The following is a 17943-nucleotide window of genomic DNA, read 5'->3' as shown; positions in this document are numbered from 1 at the left end:
CATGTGGACATCATCGTGCAGGTAAAATTTGGACCTTCCTTTGGTCTCCACTTTGCCTGGTTTGAGATCAGGTACCCTTATTGATGTTATGTGCCCCTCACCCTTCCCAGCAGTATCCCGCTACTGCCATTTTCTTAAGCCCGTAATCCTTAGCAATAAAATCCTTACCACTTATTCAAAAAAATTTCTCTAATCAAGGGAACCCCAGGTGGTGTGAGGTAAGATAAAAGACTTGCTTCTTTTTTAAAGTTGCCCTTTTAGTAAGTCCAAAGCATCCAATTATGATTAGATTTAGTTGCATTATGGCAAACCCCAAATAACAGTGGGTTAAACAAAATGAATTCATTTCACTCTACGTGAAAGGAGTCTGAAAGCAGGCAACCCAGGGCAGGCAACAGGGGCTTCCAGATTCTTCTACCTTTCTTCATTGCTGTCCTCGCACATGGCGCCCATAAGGGTTCAAAGTGAATGCCAGAGATCCAGCAATCCCAACCACAACCCAGACAGCTGGTAGGAGGAAGGAGAGAGGAATAAAAGGGGTGTGCCTTCCAGGTCAAGTTGGCTCCCTTTAAGCATTCATCCCAAAAGTCCCATTCAACACTCTGACTTACATCTCACTGCCCTTCACATGGTCACATGACCACACTCCTTCCACACAGGAGGCTGGGAAATGTAGCGGGACCCTTTGCTGCCCCGAATAAAGCAAGGTTGTGTTCATAAGGAAGACGGGAGGACTAGACACAGGGTAGGCAGCTAGCAGTCTCTCTAGTTTCTAGAGAGTCATATCAAGTCTTTCCTCACTGAGATTCTCGTCCTGAAAGACTGACTTCTCCAAAGTCGCACTGGAACGAGACCCCCAAAACTCATCATGGTGACCCCCGATGACCTTTTCCCCCTTTAAGGTCGTTCTTCTCGTCTACCCTTGGACCCCTTCAGCCATGCCGAAAGCCTTGAGGAAGTGCTCAGGAGATGTTCGAGTGCCTCTTCCAAAGCCTGAACCCGTGTGCTGTCTTTCCAGGTGCTCAACATACTGTCAAACGATAGCTATTCCTTGTTCGAAGCCGCCTTGTTTTGCCCCTTGCCGGCCACCATCCCGATCCTAATGGTCGTTTGCGCGGTGTACGCCTTTTTCATTCTGGGACCCACAGCTCTCATCGGGATATTGGTGTATGTCATCTTCATTCCCATCCAGGTAACGGCAGCCCCCTGCCCTTGCAACTGCTCTACACTTGCATGGCACCCACGCTTTGACCGAGAGGGATGGAGGGCTTCGTTCCCGGCGGGTGGGCCCGAGGCCCGCGTCCCCCTGGCGCTCGGAGGCGCGCGTCCTCTGGCTGGCGCGGCAGCTTTTTTTCAGAACTCGCATTTGAATGCTCTGGGAAGGCGCGTGTGCTCCCTCCGCGTGCTCAAGTCCCGAGGGCTCCCCCTGCGCCCTGCAGTTCGTGCGCTTCTATCCCCTGCCCGATCCCCAGTGGTGTCCCCCAAACCCGGCTTCTGCCGCCAGTGGAGGGGAGGACTCGCGGAGACTCCCCAGGCCGCTTCCCTGGGAACTTTTCCTGGCGCTTAGACTCCCACTGCTCGATTTTGAGGCCATTTGCAACTCAGCAGTTCTCTCCGAACACGGTGTTTGTACCTTGCTTTCAGATGTTTATGGCTAAGCTCAATTCGGCTTTCCGAAGATCAGCAATTTCTCTGACCGACAAGCGGGTTCAGACAATGAATGAGTTTCTGACCTGCATCAAGCTGATTAAAATGTATGCCTGGGAGAAATCTTTCACCAACGCCATTCGAGGTAGGACGAGAGCAGCTGCTTAAAGAGCCACTTACCCTGTAGAATGTGCTTTTCTAAGGGGTTCTGAAGCTTTTCAGGGCCAGGCTTTCCAGAAGGAGGCTGAAGGGACCCCCTGAGCAGCTCTGCAGGTTAAGAGATTTTTCAAAGGATTATGAAGGTTTTATAATAGACCCAGGCATCTGTTCTGGTGAACCCAAGGGTGAGTGACATATGGTTTCCCTTTACTGGGGTATGTGGATCCTGGTACTGACCAGTTACCCTTTACAGAAATAATCCACGAAAATGCAAGCAGGAATAAAATCTGTCTCGTGCTATTTCTTTGACTTAGAAGACATCTACACGCATAACACGCACACCTCAGGCCTGCACACATCCCCTCTTCACTGGCAGTTGCTTCATGGTGTTGGGGTTGCCCACTGGTCTCTACTTTGCTCGGGCACATACATAACAAGGATGCATATGCAATTTTTTCAAAAGCTGATATTGAAACCATTTCAATCAAATATAAACGCAAATCTAATTGCAGGGACATTTACATAATTGCTGACATAGACTCAGGTGGTTAATGATCTGAACCACTGTTACAATTGACTCTCTGGATCTACAATTACACTTTTGCACCAGCATGTAACTGGGCTGAAGCTGTGTGTCTGCACGTTAGGGAGGGGCTTTAGAAAACCTCCTGAGCTTGCCAAAGGAGGTGCCCCGGCTGGGACACTGGCAGCCCTGTGGGACCCTTTTTGAGGACCCAGAAACACTTCCTCACACTCTGAACTCATTTCAATACTACTTAATTTGATTTAATTAAATTGGATTCCATTTGACTTAATTCAATTTAATCCAACTCAGTGTAACTCAAGTCAATTTAATTAAATAAATATAGACTAAATTCCTACTATGTGCAAGGGCATGGAAGCTACACAAGTGATCAGGAAAAAGGATTCAGTTTTTAAGATTAAAGGAGGATGGGATAACTAAGCTCAAAAATAGCCCTAAGTTTGCTGGCTCTACCTTCAGAATATATCCGGAATCCATCTGCTTCTCTCCACTCCACTGCTACCCCAGTCCAAGCCAATATCCTTTCTCTCCTGGACTATGGCAGTAACGTCTAGGCTCTCTCTTTGCTTTCCTCCTCCCTCCTGAAATCATTATGCACTCAGTAGCCAGAGAGACCTTTTAAAATGTCAATCAGATCCTGTTCCTCCCATGCTGGAAAATCGTTGTAGTGGTTTCTTATCGCACTTAGATTTTTAATCTTAGATCTTTTGAATGAAATCCACATTCCTTCCTATGGCCTATTAGGTCCAATGTGATTTGACTCCTGGCACCCTCTCTGACTTCATTACATTTTTACCCTAACTTTTGGTAACTCTGTTCTAGCCATGTGACCCTTTTGTCTGTTTCTAGACCCATATGCCATGCTTGTTCATGCCTTAGGATTTTTGCACTTGCTGTTTCCTTTGCCTGGAATGCTCTTCTGCCCGATGTTTATGGTGACTTTGTCATGATGCTAGGTCTCTTCTTAATGTCCAAAGAGTCCTTCTGGACTGTAGTCCCCAGCATGTCCACCACATACCTCTTAATCACTTCATCCTGTTCATTTCTTTCCTATCACCCTACATAGTTTGTAACTATTTTAACTGTTTATTCTTTACAGTCTCTCTCCTCCACTGTTCGCTCCTTCCCCAGCAATAGGCACAGCACCTAGCATATACATAGTACACATCATGTCAAAATTGGCTGAGTGAGTGAACATACAAATTCATTATTCTGTACGGTGAATTGGGGAAAGCACCACAAGAGAAACTGAGAGACGTTCCACAGGGAGCACACAGGGCTGGAGAGATGGAGAGATGGAGAGAGCCTTCCTGGCCAATAGGACAGGAAGAATTGGGACACACAGAGAGCTGGGGAAGCCCTCTGGGTAGGAGCAAAGGCCTGGAGGTGATGATGAGAGCGTACACTTGGGGATAAGGGGGTTGGGTGATCTTTAGGTGAAGGACAAATGAATAGCAGAGCTTTAGATCCCAGGAGAAGTGGGCTCCAATTCTGTCTCAGACTTTTCAGAGGCAAGTTATTAAACCTGCAAAGACAGTTTGCTCTGCTGTCAGAAGGGCATAATAATAGCTTCCCATCACACCGTGGTGAGAACGCGCTAATGAGATAGCACCTGTGAAGTATTCAGCAGAGCACCTGGGCAGTGAGCACTAGCAAGAACAGCTATGCTGTCCTGTTGCCTGTGTGAAAGGGTTTTTGCAGTTGAGGCTGGAATTGGGGTTGAGGACTGTAAACACCAGGGAGAGAGGCTTGACTTTAATTTGTGAGCAGTGCAGAGCCGTGGACATCTTCCAGACTTATGAAAGGGAGAAATGCTCTTGAGTTTTTGTGGCTATTCTTGGGACCCCGGGCTGGGACACCAATCTGGCAATCTTCAGCCCAGTGTATATGCTTTGTTTGTCCCCTACAGCACAGTATTTAAAAACATTTTTTGTCAATTAGTTTCTGACATTTAAAAGTAGAGAGTTGTCTCACAAAAATCTGACTCTCAGACTTGAGTGTTGCAGTCAGATAACACTAGGCTCCCTTGCACTGAGAAGTGGCTAGCTACCCCTCTTGTTGAGGGACTTGCTACACACCACATCGCCCTCTGATCTTACTTTCTGCTGACTCCCTTCATTGACAGCACTTTCCTGGCCCCTGCAGACCTCTGAGTTTATGACTTCTGACACACAGAGTGTCAGGGCTGGAAGGGACCTTGGAAGCCATCCGGTTAGGAAACTGACATATACACACAGGGTTTGTGCTGGGGTCTTTATCTACCTCCTCTCATTTAAACTCACAACAGGAGTCATGAACACCCATTTGGAGAAGGACATGGGTAATGCATGTCCTAATGCTTGTGCTTGACAGGCAAAATTAGACCACCTTGATTGGTTTTCTATTTCGCAGATATAAGACAGAGGGAAAGAAAATTACTGGAAAAGGCTGGATTTGTCCAAAGTGGAAACTCAGCCCTGGCCCCCATTGTGTCCACCATAGCCATTGTGCTGACATTCTCCTGTCACATCCTCCTGAGACGCAAGCTCACCGCCTCTGTGGTAAGAGCCATCTCTAGATCTGGCCTCTTTTGTACCCCGACCACCCTGGAAAGTCCCAGGTAGGAAGCCCCTCCTTACCTTTGCTCTGCACTGGTATCAGAACACCTATCAGCAGGACAAATGATGCCAGAATTCAACCCCAGCTTTTTAAACAGGTACTTGGGCTAACAGGAGGTCCAGGAAGGCGCAGCAGTTTTCTTACTGGGTCCATGGCAGGGCAGGGTAATAGTTAACATTGGAATGCAATTTTACATTCAGGAAAAATCTGAAACCAAGCAAGTACTTGACTGTTTTATCCAGAGTTTGGGAAAATGCTCTTGGTGGGAGAAGTTGTAGATAGGAAAAGCAGTGGTGTTGGTCTCAGAAGCTAGGCCTACAAACCAGGTCTGCCTTGTTTAAATCCTGCTCTACTACATCCTAGCTATGACTTATGGCAAATCTTTGAGCCTCTCTTGCCTTTGTTGTGTTATCTGTAAATGGGATAATAATCCCTATCAGTGCAGTTGTGACATCTGAATGACTTATTTTGTATAAAGCATGAAGAGCCATCCTGAGCTCTGATTCCCACCTGGCCTGGCAAATGAGTGAGAACTGGGATGAATGTGAGATGTTCATGTTTATTACAAGGGGACCTGTGCATCCAGAGGTAAGGAAACATTGAGCTAGAGAGAAAATGGTGTCTGGCTTAAATAAAGAAAAAGACAGTAAAGATATTAAGCCAAGTAGTTGTAGGTGAGAAAGAGAGGAGAGAAGAGCAAAGAAGAAGAGAGGAGAGGAGAGGGAGAAGAGAGAGGAGGAGGACAGGAGGAAGAGGAGAAGAGGAAGAAGAGAAGAAGAAAAGAGAGAGAAAGGAAATAAGTTAGTATGGGTAAGCTCACAGAGGAAGGAAGATTTGCACCTAAAGTTAAGAATTTCAAGAGGTGGGAAGGGGTGATGTTTGTGAAGCCAGGATGCTCTTGCTGGGCCATCGCTTGTGGGGCTCTTAATACCATGATTGCCCTGTGTTTCCTGGTGGGATGCCTTTATTTTCTCTGGTTCTTCAGCAGGTAGTAGTTCATACACAGTTCACTCTCACATACTCTAGGGCCTTGAGTGCAACTGTGAACTCAAAGCCAGAATGCACAGAAGTGAACAGTATCAAAGCCTGAACGGAAGTCTGCTGATTAGTGTGACTGCTTTCTCTGATCCCCCCCAAAATATTTATTTTTCTCTACAGCAAATCATCAAATAATCAAGCAAATCAATTTGAAACCAAATTGAGCACATGTAGTTAATATTTTTTAGCACGATGGTTTAGAAGAAGTCTAGACCAAAACTAAATTTCCTGAATGCAAAACTCTGAGTTCTTTGGATTCAGAATTCCTTGCAGTCACTTCCTCTGCTAGGGCCATGTCAGTAGTTGGTCAACCCCAGGGTACTCGGTCACATCAGGCAACTCAGGTGCTGATCTGTCAACCAAGGCCTGGGCCTCCTGAACTGAGGTGGTACTTTGGGAACCAGGAGAGCTGAGTTCTTTTTAAGGATGTATTTAGGACCAGATGTGATGTGAACATCCTTCATCATCCTCTTAATGAACAAGGATTAGTTGAAGCCTGGGGCACTGTCCATGGGGTCCATTTAACAGCCAGGCGGGATCACTCAGGATTTGATGAAGGAAGTTGTGTTATTAATTTCTTAAATGAGTGGCTAGGGAAAGGCTGCTAATTATAAGCTGGACAGATGAGAAGATGAAATCTGATAGATGACACTGTGTACCGTTGGGGCACTGACTGAAGGGAGAAGACTTGTCTTCATTGTAGTCATACAATATTTTCTACTCACTAGGCAGGGTTCAGTTGAGGAAGGCCCCAGAGAAGAGAGGTAATTTTGGGAGAGAACCACTGTTAGATATAGGTTCTCAGAGCTGGCCTTGGTGTGTGGGGAGGTGGGGCATGGAGGCCAGGCTCTGGGAGCAGGAGAGCTGGCAATCACTCTCCAGCAGCCAGCAGGGAGAAGCAGGGAGCTTGCCTGTTCATTCCTAGGGCTGTAGTGTGGCATGGTGTGGAGATAGATGCTCTAGCTTCGAAGGATCAGATGCTTCTGAATAATTGAGAGCGGGGAATGATTTAGGACAATCTCTGTAAGACTTTGCATGAATAGTCTAGATTCAAATAAGGATGTGGTATGGATAGAGATTTCCAAATGTGTTCATTGAGTGAGAGGCCTGCCTCAGACCTTCTCTCTTCTGAATCAGCAGCAACAAGGGATACATTTCTTACCACTCTGGTGAAAATCCAAAAGCAAAATAGGTTAAGATGCTGCTGTCTCTAATTTGCCAACCCATGGTTTCTGAAACAATTGTTCCTCTGCACATCCCAACTATTGTACTGTTTCTCATCTGAGCAAGTTAACCCCCATGGGTATGATGGTTTAGAGCCAAGGCAACCTCCCATCCTCAACCCTCATACTTCTCTTTTGTTCTTCAGGCATTTAGTGTGATTGCCATGTTTAATGTAATGAAGTTTCCCATTGCAATCTTGCCTTTCTCTGTCAAAGCAGTGGCCGAAGCCAATGTCTCTCTAAGGAGAATGAAGGTATAAATAACACTGGGTGAGTAGGGAAGAGAGATCTCATTTCTGGGTGGGAAAATGCTCAGATATGGAGATGCTGTACCAATCTATTGGTTGACTGGGTCACTCGTTGGGCTAATATTGGGAGAAGGGCATTCATTCAGTGTTGAGTAGATAAATGTGTCTGGAGGAGGGACAAGGCAGAGTTTTATAGGTGGTCTGCCCTTATAGAAACAATTAGATAGAACATCTGTACTTGGAGAAAATGTTCCTGACCCTCTTCTTCTTATTCAAGCCATATATCTTAAGTTGTTCCAGGAGTAGGGTTGGGTTTTCTCTGAGCTATCCCCCATTACCTACTTTGTCCTGTTGATGGGCATGGTGGTGGAAGTGATGAAAAGGGTGGCAGGGGCCCCACACTTATGCACTTCATTCATTCATCAAAGTTTTACTGTGTGCCTCCTGTATTTAAGACATGTAGGGAATGCAAATATAAGGTAAAGAACCTTTATTCTCAAGAGCCTCCATTTCTGCATAAGACCAGGTGACATGTGAGAAGGGCAAAGAAAGTGGTTTTCAAGTTCAAGTGAGGAAAGGAGAAGGGAGAGGGTATTTTTGTCAAGAAAACAGCATGTTCAGATACCTGTGAACGGACTGAATGCTCTTACTCATCAAGGCAGAAATCTGGATGTCACCGTGAGCATCCCTGGCTCCTGCTCCCTTCTTCTCACTCACCGTCTGCATCCCATCAGTTAAGAGCCCTTTTAATTCACCTCTTGATTTCCATCTTCCTTCCATTTTTAAGAGGCACTGTTGTAAGATAGGGTGGGAAAATGCACTGTTGAATTATCACATTTCAAATAAAACACAGGAATCAATGCCATCACATTAATTGTGCATATTATGATATCAGAAAAGAAACATGAAAGCTGCTTCTTAGACTGAAGGAAGAATGATCTTTCTTGACTCTTCAACCTTCACTCTATTCCTATTGCCATCGCCTTCCATCAGGGCCTCCATCATCTCTCATCTGAACCACCACAGTGATTGAGGAACCAACCTTTCTTTTTCTAACATTCTCCTCAAATCTATACTGCAATTCAACCCCAGAGAGCTGTTAAAATATCGATCTAACCTGTAAGAACTGAACTCAAGCCCTTTGTCTGTGGGTTCTTAGTTTTGGATCCACCTCATTCCCTGCTCCCTGTGCCTTGGAGGTCCTCGACTGCTTGTTTCATGCCACTATCTCAACAAACCATGCTTTTGCATGATTCCTTGCCTTTGCCCAAGCTGTGCCCCTCACTAGAATGCTCTTATCCTCTCTCCCCGCTCTCAGCTTTGTCTACACTGCACAGACTCAGTGCAGGTATCAATTACATGGACCTCCAGCATGGGGAGCCAAGTGTCCCTTCTCCGGGAGTCACGGTGTTTTGTTCTTTTCATGTTTCACTGAAATGATCTGTGCATGTTCTCATCTCACCCCAGAACGTAATTTCTTCAAGGACAGGAACCATGCTTTAGTTATATTTGCATTTCTGCTGTTTACCCCAAAACCTGGCACATGGTAGGGACTTGGCAAATGTTTTGTTGAACTGAGCTGCATGGATTTCTAGGAAGAGGGCACAGTAGAGACTGAGCACATGACTTTAGCTTCGTAAGCATTAGTGCCAGGCAATGAAGTCCACCACCCAAGACTGGCAAGGTTGCCTGTCTTGGGCACGAGAGTGAAATGTAGCTGGGATCAGCATTCTCCAATGTGGGTGACCCACATAAGCTTGTGGTTGAAGAGGCAGCTGTCCCAGATAGCACGAACTGGCAGACTATTTCTGCTGCAGTGATTCCTGGGGGAATAGCTTCAGAATCTCTCTCTTTCCTGGATGACCTAGGTTAGAATTGCCAAAATTGTGATTTGGGGTCATTAGAAGTTATGTTGGGATGGTTCTTGCAAATGGCTGACATCTTCCCAGTTAATTTTGTCTCCTTAATTTTAGAAAATTCTTATAAATAAAAGCCCCCCATCTTACATCACCCAACCAGAAGACCCAGATACTGTCTTGCTTTTAGCAAATGCCACCTTGTCATGGGAGCAAGAAGCTAGCAGGAAAAGTGACCCAAAGAAAGTACAGAACCAGAAAAGACATATTTTCAAGAAACAGAGGTCAGAGGCCTACAGTACGTTGAGTCTACCAGCCCCGGGAGCCGCTGACCCACAGGAGCAAAGTGGCAGCCCCAAGTCGGTTCTGCACAACATCAGCTTTGTGGTGAGAAAGGTGGGTATACATTCTGCAGATATGGCCGTCAGCCTTCCTCCTCATATTGCTTATCAGTGGCCTTCCCAACGCCTGACAGAGTTCAGTCAGAGCTGGAGGTAGAGGTGGGATGTCTCTACTAGGGCCTCTGCTTTCCCCCCAGTTTTAGAGCATGAACATGCAGGCATCCTCTGCTCGCTTGGAGAAGATGGTGCTTACATTAGCACTGATCTTTAACACCTCCTTTGGCGTCAGTTGCCATTTTGAATGGACAGTCCACTTTGGGTGGCTAGGCTCAAACTGACTGGCTTTCATAAATCTTTTTAGTTTTGTTCTTAATTGCATGTTGGACTATTATGATAACAATGACAAACAATTATGAGCACTTACTACTTATCAGAGACGTAATGAACTCACGTAACCACCCCAATAACCCTATGAGGTGGGCACTATAAATGCTCCCACTTCATGATTGAGCAACCTGAGTCACAAGAAGGTTAGGTAGCTTGCCCAAGGTCACATCACTAGCAAGTGGCAGATGAGGGCTTCACATTCAGGGCATCCAGCTCCAGAGTCTGTGTTCTTAACCACCATGACATACTGCTCTGTCAACATGCAAAATGAGATCCACAAGAAACCCAGCGAAGGGTTGCCAGAGCCAGGCCAGCCAAGCCAGCCAGAGCCTGTTGGCATCTCCCTTCCCTCAAGGTCAGAGGATAGAAGTTTTAGACGAAGCTCTGGACTTAGGGAATGCTGGCCATCTCCCGTGTCTCCCACACACATCTCCCAGGGTGGCACTGTTGATTTTGCTGCAGAAGGCACAATATTAATCTTGTACCTAGTATTTTAATCTCTCATCTTGTTGACTCTCTCTTTCTCTGTGTGAGCACACTAGGAGGAGAGGTTCTCATTTATTATGTAATGTCAAGCTCAATAGCCGGCACAAGAATGGTACCTCTTGCAGCTAACAAGGCTGTCTGCCACGTATTCATTGGGAATGATGTTGAGTCAGCTGAGCTCGGATCTCAGTTACATCCTGCTGAGTGCCACCCACTTGGCCTTCTTGTCACTCTCCCCGTGCAGCTCCTGACTGCTCCCACTCTGCTTTCTCAGTTGCTTCAGAGAAGCCTCAGTGAACTGCTCTCGTGTTCTAAGAAGTTGCCTTTTAGCCCTTCAATTTCTTTCCTTCTAATGTGCTTTTCAGTATGTTGGTAATGCCTGGCTTTGTGAAACAAGTCTAAGATATAGTGGGGGCAATACAGTGTCGTGGATTAAGGGTAAGCCTCAGGAGCCTGGGAGAGCTCAGTTTCAGTCCCAGCCACTTACTGGCTGCTTGACCTTGGATATATTGTGCCAGCTTCTGAAACCAATTTCTTGACCTGGTCCATGGATTTCATAACAGTACCCATCTCACAAGGTGGTTGTGAGAACCAAGATACCATATAAACATGCGAAGCCTATAGTAAGTCTCAATTGATGTTAGCTATTGTCATCGTTTTCCTTGTAATAATTATGTCCAGCTTAAGTGCTGCCCTCAAATATCCTAAATTCAGGACATTCAAGTTTTTTCAAGTTCAGCTTCCCAATTCCATTAGTCTGTGTTCTCCATGAGAGCGTTATCACAGTTATGTCCCTAGCACCAAGCCCAGCACCTGCCTCAGAGATTCTGAGTAATGTTTGCTGAATGAACAAATGTATAACAAGAGATCAAGAGATGCAGGCCTCGTGGATTTTCTGTTCAAGACAAGGTTGAGTTGAATCTACAAGGCTCTTACTTGGCCCCAAGAAATGGACAGGACTCAGAGGAGGCTAGGTCATACTGTGGTCTCTTTGTCCCGAGGTCTCTCCTTGGTGCTCCAGTTGCTTGAAGTCTTTTTAGTGGAATGAAAGAGAATCAGCTTCATCAAATGCAGCTCCAATGACGATGTGGCTCCACAAAAGCAGGGACTGCATCTATGCCAATCACTGTTTTAGTTTCAGTACCTTGCATGGTTCCTGAAGTTCAGTAAAGACTGTAAGAGGAGTTATTGATGACCTCCTGTGCTGAGAGTGGCAGACAGGTGACGGGCTTTCTGGTCTAGCTTGGGTGGAGAAAGGAGCCACATTTGGCCCCATGTTGTGCGTTTAGCCCCAAGGGACTGTAGGGAGCAGGTCTACATGAGAATGTTCTTAGGTATCCAACTGCAATATTGCAGTATTTTCTTGAACGCAACAGTGGGCACCTTAGCATCTCTGCATGGGCTGTTTTTTTGCCTGAAGTGACTTCCCTCAGATATCTCCATGGCGCCCTCCCCTCACTTCAGGTCTTACCTGAATGTTCTCCTCTGGCAGATGCTGTCTGTGCTCATGTATCTTGAACTTCTAGGTGTGTTCTGGCCATCTTCCTACTGCCAGATCTACATCTGTGCTGAGGGCTCTCCACATCACCCACAGAGTGCAAGGCATTAACTGCCTAGGATACAGCCTTCAATGACTGCTGGAATGTTAAATACTCCAAATTCTTCTGCTATTGGGTGGGATGAAACTGACTCAGTGTCCCAGGGTTTCCTTGGGTTTCTGCAGGATTGAGCTTTATTTGCTTTCTTTGGGATCTAGCCTATCAAGAACGCCTTTCATGGACCACCTTCCCTTTCCTGTATCACGTCCCCTCTTTCCCACTGTTTTTTCCTGCACCTCCCAAACAAGCTACTTTCACTTAAATCCTTGATTCAGGGTCTGTTCTGAGAGTACTCAAGCTAAGACATCTACCTTTCCGGTAAGGAAAGATGTCTATCTTTCTTGTACCTCCCACCCCTAACCCCACTCTCTATTTTCTTCCCTGCTTTATTTTTCTCCATGGCAAGCATCTGATGTTTCCCATATTTGTTTACTTATCTTGCTTCCCGTCCATCTCCCCAACTAAAAGGTAAGTTCCGTGTGGGCAGACCCAGGCTTTTTTCCTGTTGTTCTCATTGCTGTATTGTGTGTGTTCTTGCCATTGCTTGGAATAGCGCCTGGCAGATAGCAGGCTCTAATAATGATGTGTTGGTTGAATTAGTAAATCTGCAGCTGTATAGTGTTAGAATAGTGTAACTTTTCAGTAACTTCAGGTTGAGTTGTTGTAGTGGAAGAGTTCATAAAACCTGATCTTTGAAAAGCATCCCAATCTCTATACTTCCAAGGTTTTCCTTGTCCCCCTGGGCTGGGCACCTTTACCTCTCATAAATTTGCTTTCCTGGAGTCTGGGCACAGGACAGCTCTCCTATCCAGGGTCTGTGTCACCCATACCAGCACAAGGCTGTTTCACATCAGCGATCGTATATGATTTCTAGAAGCCCTCTGGGTGCTCTGCTGTGCAAGAGAAAGCACTTAATTAGGACTTAACATTCCTGTAACTGATTAGGCTGTGCATATGAGGATTGTAGTGTGAGGCTGCAGCTGCCACCCATAGAGCCAGCAGTGATCCCTGGGTTCCAGTTGACTGGGCCAACATAGTTTGGGGGCAGTACCTTGGGCCCAGACCTTCTAAGAACTGGGAGAGTGACTGTGTCTTTTTTAAAAAAAATTTTTAATGATATAGGGTACAATTCAGAATTAGGTATACAAGTGGTCATTGTACAAGTAAAGTTTGGGCCCCTCTTTGGTCCCCACTTCACCTGGTTTGAGATCAGGTACCCTTATTGATGTTATTCGCACGCCCCTCCCCCTGGCAGTATCCTGCTACTGCCATTCTCTTTCTTACTGTATATGGTAAATGTTTAGGGTCTGCTTATGAGTGACTGTGTCTTATCTCTGTTTCTCTGGCAGGGCAAGGTCTTGGGAATATGTGGGAATGTGGGAAGTGGAAAGAGCTCCCTCATTGCAGCTCTCCTAGGACAGGTAAGCTGTGTGGTGAGTACTGTGAAGATGGAATGTTAACATGACAATAAAATGGTTCCCTTTTTGCCAGGTTTGGGCCCATTAGAACAGTGGACCCAGCGGATGGGCTCTGCTGCACTAGACACTGTGTACGGAGTTCAAGATCATTTCTGGGAGGATAATGAATTTGACAGCTCCACATTCCTTGGCCCGATGAGACTGAGCTTTTCACACATCCTTGGGTTTGCTCCCTGAAGACATGTGTTGAATGATGACTGCTTCCTTGCCTAAAGGTCCATTTTGGAAGAAAGAGATGTATCCTTAAATCCATATTTTTCCCTGTGACTTGGGCTATCCTGATTTAGAAAAGCCAGCAAGACAGCTTGGTTAGGAAAGACGTAGGAGTCTGGGACTCATGAAAATTACAGGTATATTTTTCACCTGTTCATCTCCATATCCCTAGTACTGCCCCAGTGTCTGTGCAGAGCAGATATTCAACCAAGTCTATATTAATGAGGGAGTAACTGAATGAACACACAAACTAAAGTAGCTTGCGCTCCCAACTTCTCTGCAAACCTTGTGGCAGGAAGAGGGGAGAACCTGGGTTCTTGTTCCTTCTCTGCTTCTCAGATAACCCCAGGGGAAATGGCCAAACTATTTATTGTATTCATGGAACCTCTGTGTTGCCATGGTTTCTAGGTCGTGCATCTCAAATGAATGAGAAATTTCCTGGTAAAAAATAGTTTTCTTTTCCCCACTCTGCTATTCCCAAAGTGAAGTTTGGTAGCTGGGATTGCCTGTAGCAGGAAGAGGTTGGGGTGCCTGTGAAAAAAACAAGATAGCAGGCTTAGAGAGGCCCCCCAGAAAGGGCGGAGGACATATCTGATAAGCTCCAACAAAAGTGACTTGTTTTGGCCTCGATCGACTCATCTATAGAAGGAGTGATAATTCTTTCCCTGCCTGGAGATAGAGGTGGGGACTGAATCAGGTGAGCTCCTGAGGTCACCCAGGCTCTGAGGTTCAGTTTGTGCCTCTGTGATGATTGTGGATTTGGTGGGAGCCTTAGAGGTGACTCCATTTGATTCTCTACCTGACGATGTGAATCCTCTTGATGGCATCGTCTATGGGAGATGACAACCTCTGCTCAGGTATCTCCAGTGATGGGGGAGCTCACTATTTCACAGGCATTCCCTCTTTGTAGAATTTGGTGTACATTGGCCTGAAATTTGCTTCCCCTTAACTTTTATCCTTTGGTTCTTTCCTTTAGAACTTTTCAGAGAAAATAGAACCTGTCTCCCATGCAACAGTGATAGGATCAGGCCCCTCACCATGGTCACTGGGGAGGCTGTGTGGCACTCTGAACTGCCTGGATTTACCAAGTGTCTCAGCCATGTGCTCACTGTTGAACTTGGTTAAACGTGTGCAAGTAACTTAGCCTCACTGAGCCTTGGCTTCCTCATTAGTAAAATGGGGCTAAGGAGAGCTGTGGGGGAGGATTAAGTAAGATAATGTATGTACTAGTTGGTTATAGAGTAATTCTCAAGGCCATTCATGGTGATAAGCATCTAGTATAAACTTAATACTGTGCGTGGAATATACCCTACATATTTTAGCTAGCATTACTGTTAGCTAGTATTACTGTTATTATCACTGTCTCTTCTCCAAGTTGAAGTCTTTGTCCCTTGGACCATTTCTGAGGTGAAATGGCATCAGATCCTTTGACCACTTTGGTGACACTCCTTATCTGTCCCTGGACACACTGCCACTGCTCCATGAGCATCAGCCCTGAGCACCATGACTTGCCTTGCACATCTGCTCTCCTGTAGCTTTGAACATTGCACCACCACTAACATCTACCATGGTCTATCAGATGCTCACCATGAGGGGTCATCTTAAATGAACTTATGTACTCAAGGTCGCAAACTGGAGCCCATGCCTGTTTTTTTAATTGAACTGCTCAGTGTTTTAAAAGCTCAAAAATTCCATATGAAATTGGGCTTTCCACTCCTCTTGAAAAGTTAGAAACTCTGGACCCACCAGGCCTGCATCTTTGCATGGCACTGATGGAGCAAGGCTGCTTCCTTACTAAGAGGCATGCCAGGACTGTGATCCACAGCACTGCAGGCTGTGCCTGCTCCCTTCCCAGGTGACTGGCTGAGCAAAGTCAGACCCAGCTAGCACGTCCCTGGAGAAGGGGGTCTGCTAAGAAGGCATCTTGTAGTTGGCACTCAGGTGCTGTGTGTGCCAGAGCAGCCCTGTAGTCTGTACTCTCCAGTTGCAGCAGATCTTACCACTGCCTCTTCTTGAATGTTCCCTGCCTGGCACTTTGCAGATGTTTGACTCTGAGACCTTTTGTCTGCACGGTTGAGTTTTCCAGTGATGTCTTGTTGATCCTCTTGCACCTTCATAATCAAAATCAGGCTCATGGAATAAGTTGGCAGCAGGGCTCATGGCACTCAAGGGCAATTCCTCGAGGTTTGGCTTCGGAAGGTTCTCTGGTCTCGTTTCTCCAGATGCAGTTACAGAAAGGGATCGTGGCAGTCAACGGGCCGCTGGCCTATGTTTCACAGCAAGCATGGATCTTTCATGGAAATGTGAGAGAAAACATACTCTTTGGAGAAAAGTATGACCATCAAAGGTAATATTAACTTTTTAGCATAAGGAATTTTAGTATTTGGTACTTTCTGCTACAGATGCTGGTGCCATTGGTAATGATTGCTACATGGGTTGGTTTCTTTAATGAGTGTTGATTAAACATTCATCAGATCCACAGAGACAGTGGTTTTTCTCTATCCCACCTAAGAGTTAAGGACAGGTGACTTCTGCAGACCTGTGACTGCATACTGGAAAGAGGGAAGAACTGGCACTTCATTCCCAGGGCAGAGCAGTGTGTTCTGAGGGTCTCTGTAGCAGGCTATGTGCTGTCTGACTAGAGGAGAATGGATCTGGCAATCTTGCTTTAGGCTGAGTAACCAGAACTTTGCTTGAAATTGTGAGCAGCAAGTGTATAATAAATCAGCCCTGAAATTATTGACATCAGAGTTGTCAGGATATATTCACTGTTGATGTCCTCAAAATAATCTAATGAAATAAAAACCAAGTTCAAGTTATAATTATTCAATACACTTTGGACTGTTATCTTTAATCTGTGGAAAGTAATAGCTTTTCATGGTTCTTTGCCAGGCTTGATATATTACCATGTACATTTTCTCATTTGAGTCCTATAACCACCCATTTAGGGGGTCCTGGTATTATATCCCCATTTTACAGATGAAGAAACTGAGACCCAGAGAGGTGAGTTGACCCTGCCTAGGTAGCCAATGCTATGAATGGTAGACTTGAGTCTTAGACTTATGTCTTGAACTCTAGATTAGCATCATTTGTTCCTGCTAGGGGTCTGACAGCTGGGTCACCCAGGAAACTCCCAAGTCTCACAGCACTGAAGTAAGAGAAATGGAGCTTGTCTTTGGAATCTGGCTGTTAACTCTCCAATTGTGGTTTGGCCTTTCTCGGCTTGTCTGAACCCACAAACTCTGTCCTTGCTGGCTGGCATTGGCCAGCATGTGGGTTCTCAGCAAGAGGCCCATTACTTCACCTCCTTTTCCCTGGCCATGACATCCTGTGTCCAGGAGGCTCAGGTGTGGCAGGAAGGTCTGATCAGTGCAGCAGTCCTTGGCACCAGCAAACTGCTCTGCTCAGCACCTCCTGGCCCCTGTCCCCTTGGCCCATGTCTCCCTCATTCCTACCTGGAATGACTTCTCTTTTCACAGAAGCAGGCTGGAAGGAGGGTTCCTTTATTCATCAACAGGGACCTCCAGAGGGCAAATATTTACCATACACCTGCAGTATGCAGGGCTCCGTGGGGGCCACAGAGATGGCTCAGATGTATCTTTGCCCTTGAGGTGCTCAAGTCTGGAAGGGCTGTAAGAGATGCACAGAAATGGCAGTGCCCCAAGGAGAGACATGCTCAGTGGCAGGAGATGGTGCTTGGATGTTCAGAGGCAGCAGAGATCATGAGAGGATGGAGGAATCAGGGAAGAGAGAGTAGCACCTGAACTGAGCCTTAAAGGGTGGATCGAGCATCCTTCGTGTGTGACATTTTTGACAAAGGCTTTGCTCCCAGGGTGTAAATTGTGGCTTTCAGGACCACAGGAAGCGGGAGAATGGAAGAATATTTAAGACGGGGGTGGTGAGGGGATGAGGATGTGCTAAGCAGTTTGAGTCTTGCAGTCAGAGATTGGCAGAGGTAATAATAGTAACAATAACTCCCATTGATGGATAATTTGCAGTGCATCAGACATTGTGCTAGCAACTTTACATGTTTTTCTGGTCCATTCTCACAACCCAATGAGAGCTCAGTTTTTCTGGGTTTTTTTTTTGAGTTGGAGTCTCACTCTGTCGCCCAGACTGGAGTGCAG

The 17943-nt window shown here is 46.0% G+C and overlaps 1 protein-coding gene across 1 annotated transcript in view; it reads left to right on the top strand.

Annotated features, from left to right (window-relative positions):
• The window catches only part of ABCC12 (ATP binding cassette subfamily C member 12), a 57769-nt gene that overhangs the window by 7082 nt on the left and 32744 nt on the right, over nucleotides 1–17943 (top strand). Inside the window, exons 5-11 of the mRNA XM_021717322.1 lie at nucleotides 1019–1192; nucleotides 1645–1792; nucleotides 4742–4890; nucleotides 7356–7463; nucleotides 9431–9709; nucleotides 13475–13546; nucleotides 16039–16163. Of these exons, the coding sequence (XP_021572997.1) occupies nucleotides 1019–1192; nucleotides 1645–1792; nucleotides 4742–4890; nucleotides 7356–7463; nucleotides 9431–9709; nucleotides 13475–13546; nucleotides 16039–16163 (1055 nt within the window). The remainder of the gene's footprint in view (nucleotides 1–1018; nucleotides 1193–1644; nucleotides 1793–4741; nucleotides 4891–7355; nucleotides 7464–9430; nucleotides 9710–13474; nucleotides 13547–16038; nucleotides 16164–17943) is intronic.

This window comes from Carlito syrichta, unplaced genomic scaffold, assembly GCF_000164805.1.
Source record: "Carlito syrichta isolate Samal-C Ts95f unplaced genomic scaffold, Tarsius_syrichta-2.0.1 Scaffold309650, whole genome shotgun sequence".
Lineage (NCBI taxonomy): Eukaryota > Metazoa > Chordata > Mammalia > Primates > Tarsiidae > Carlito > Carlito syrichta.
The sequence above is the reverse complement of the archived record's forward strand: the minus strand, read 5'-3'. Positions and strand labels throughout refer to the sequence as shown.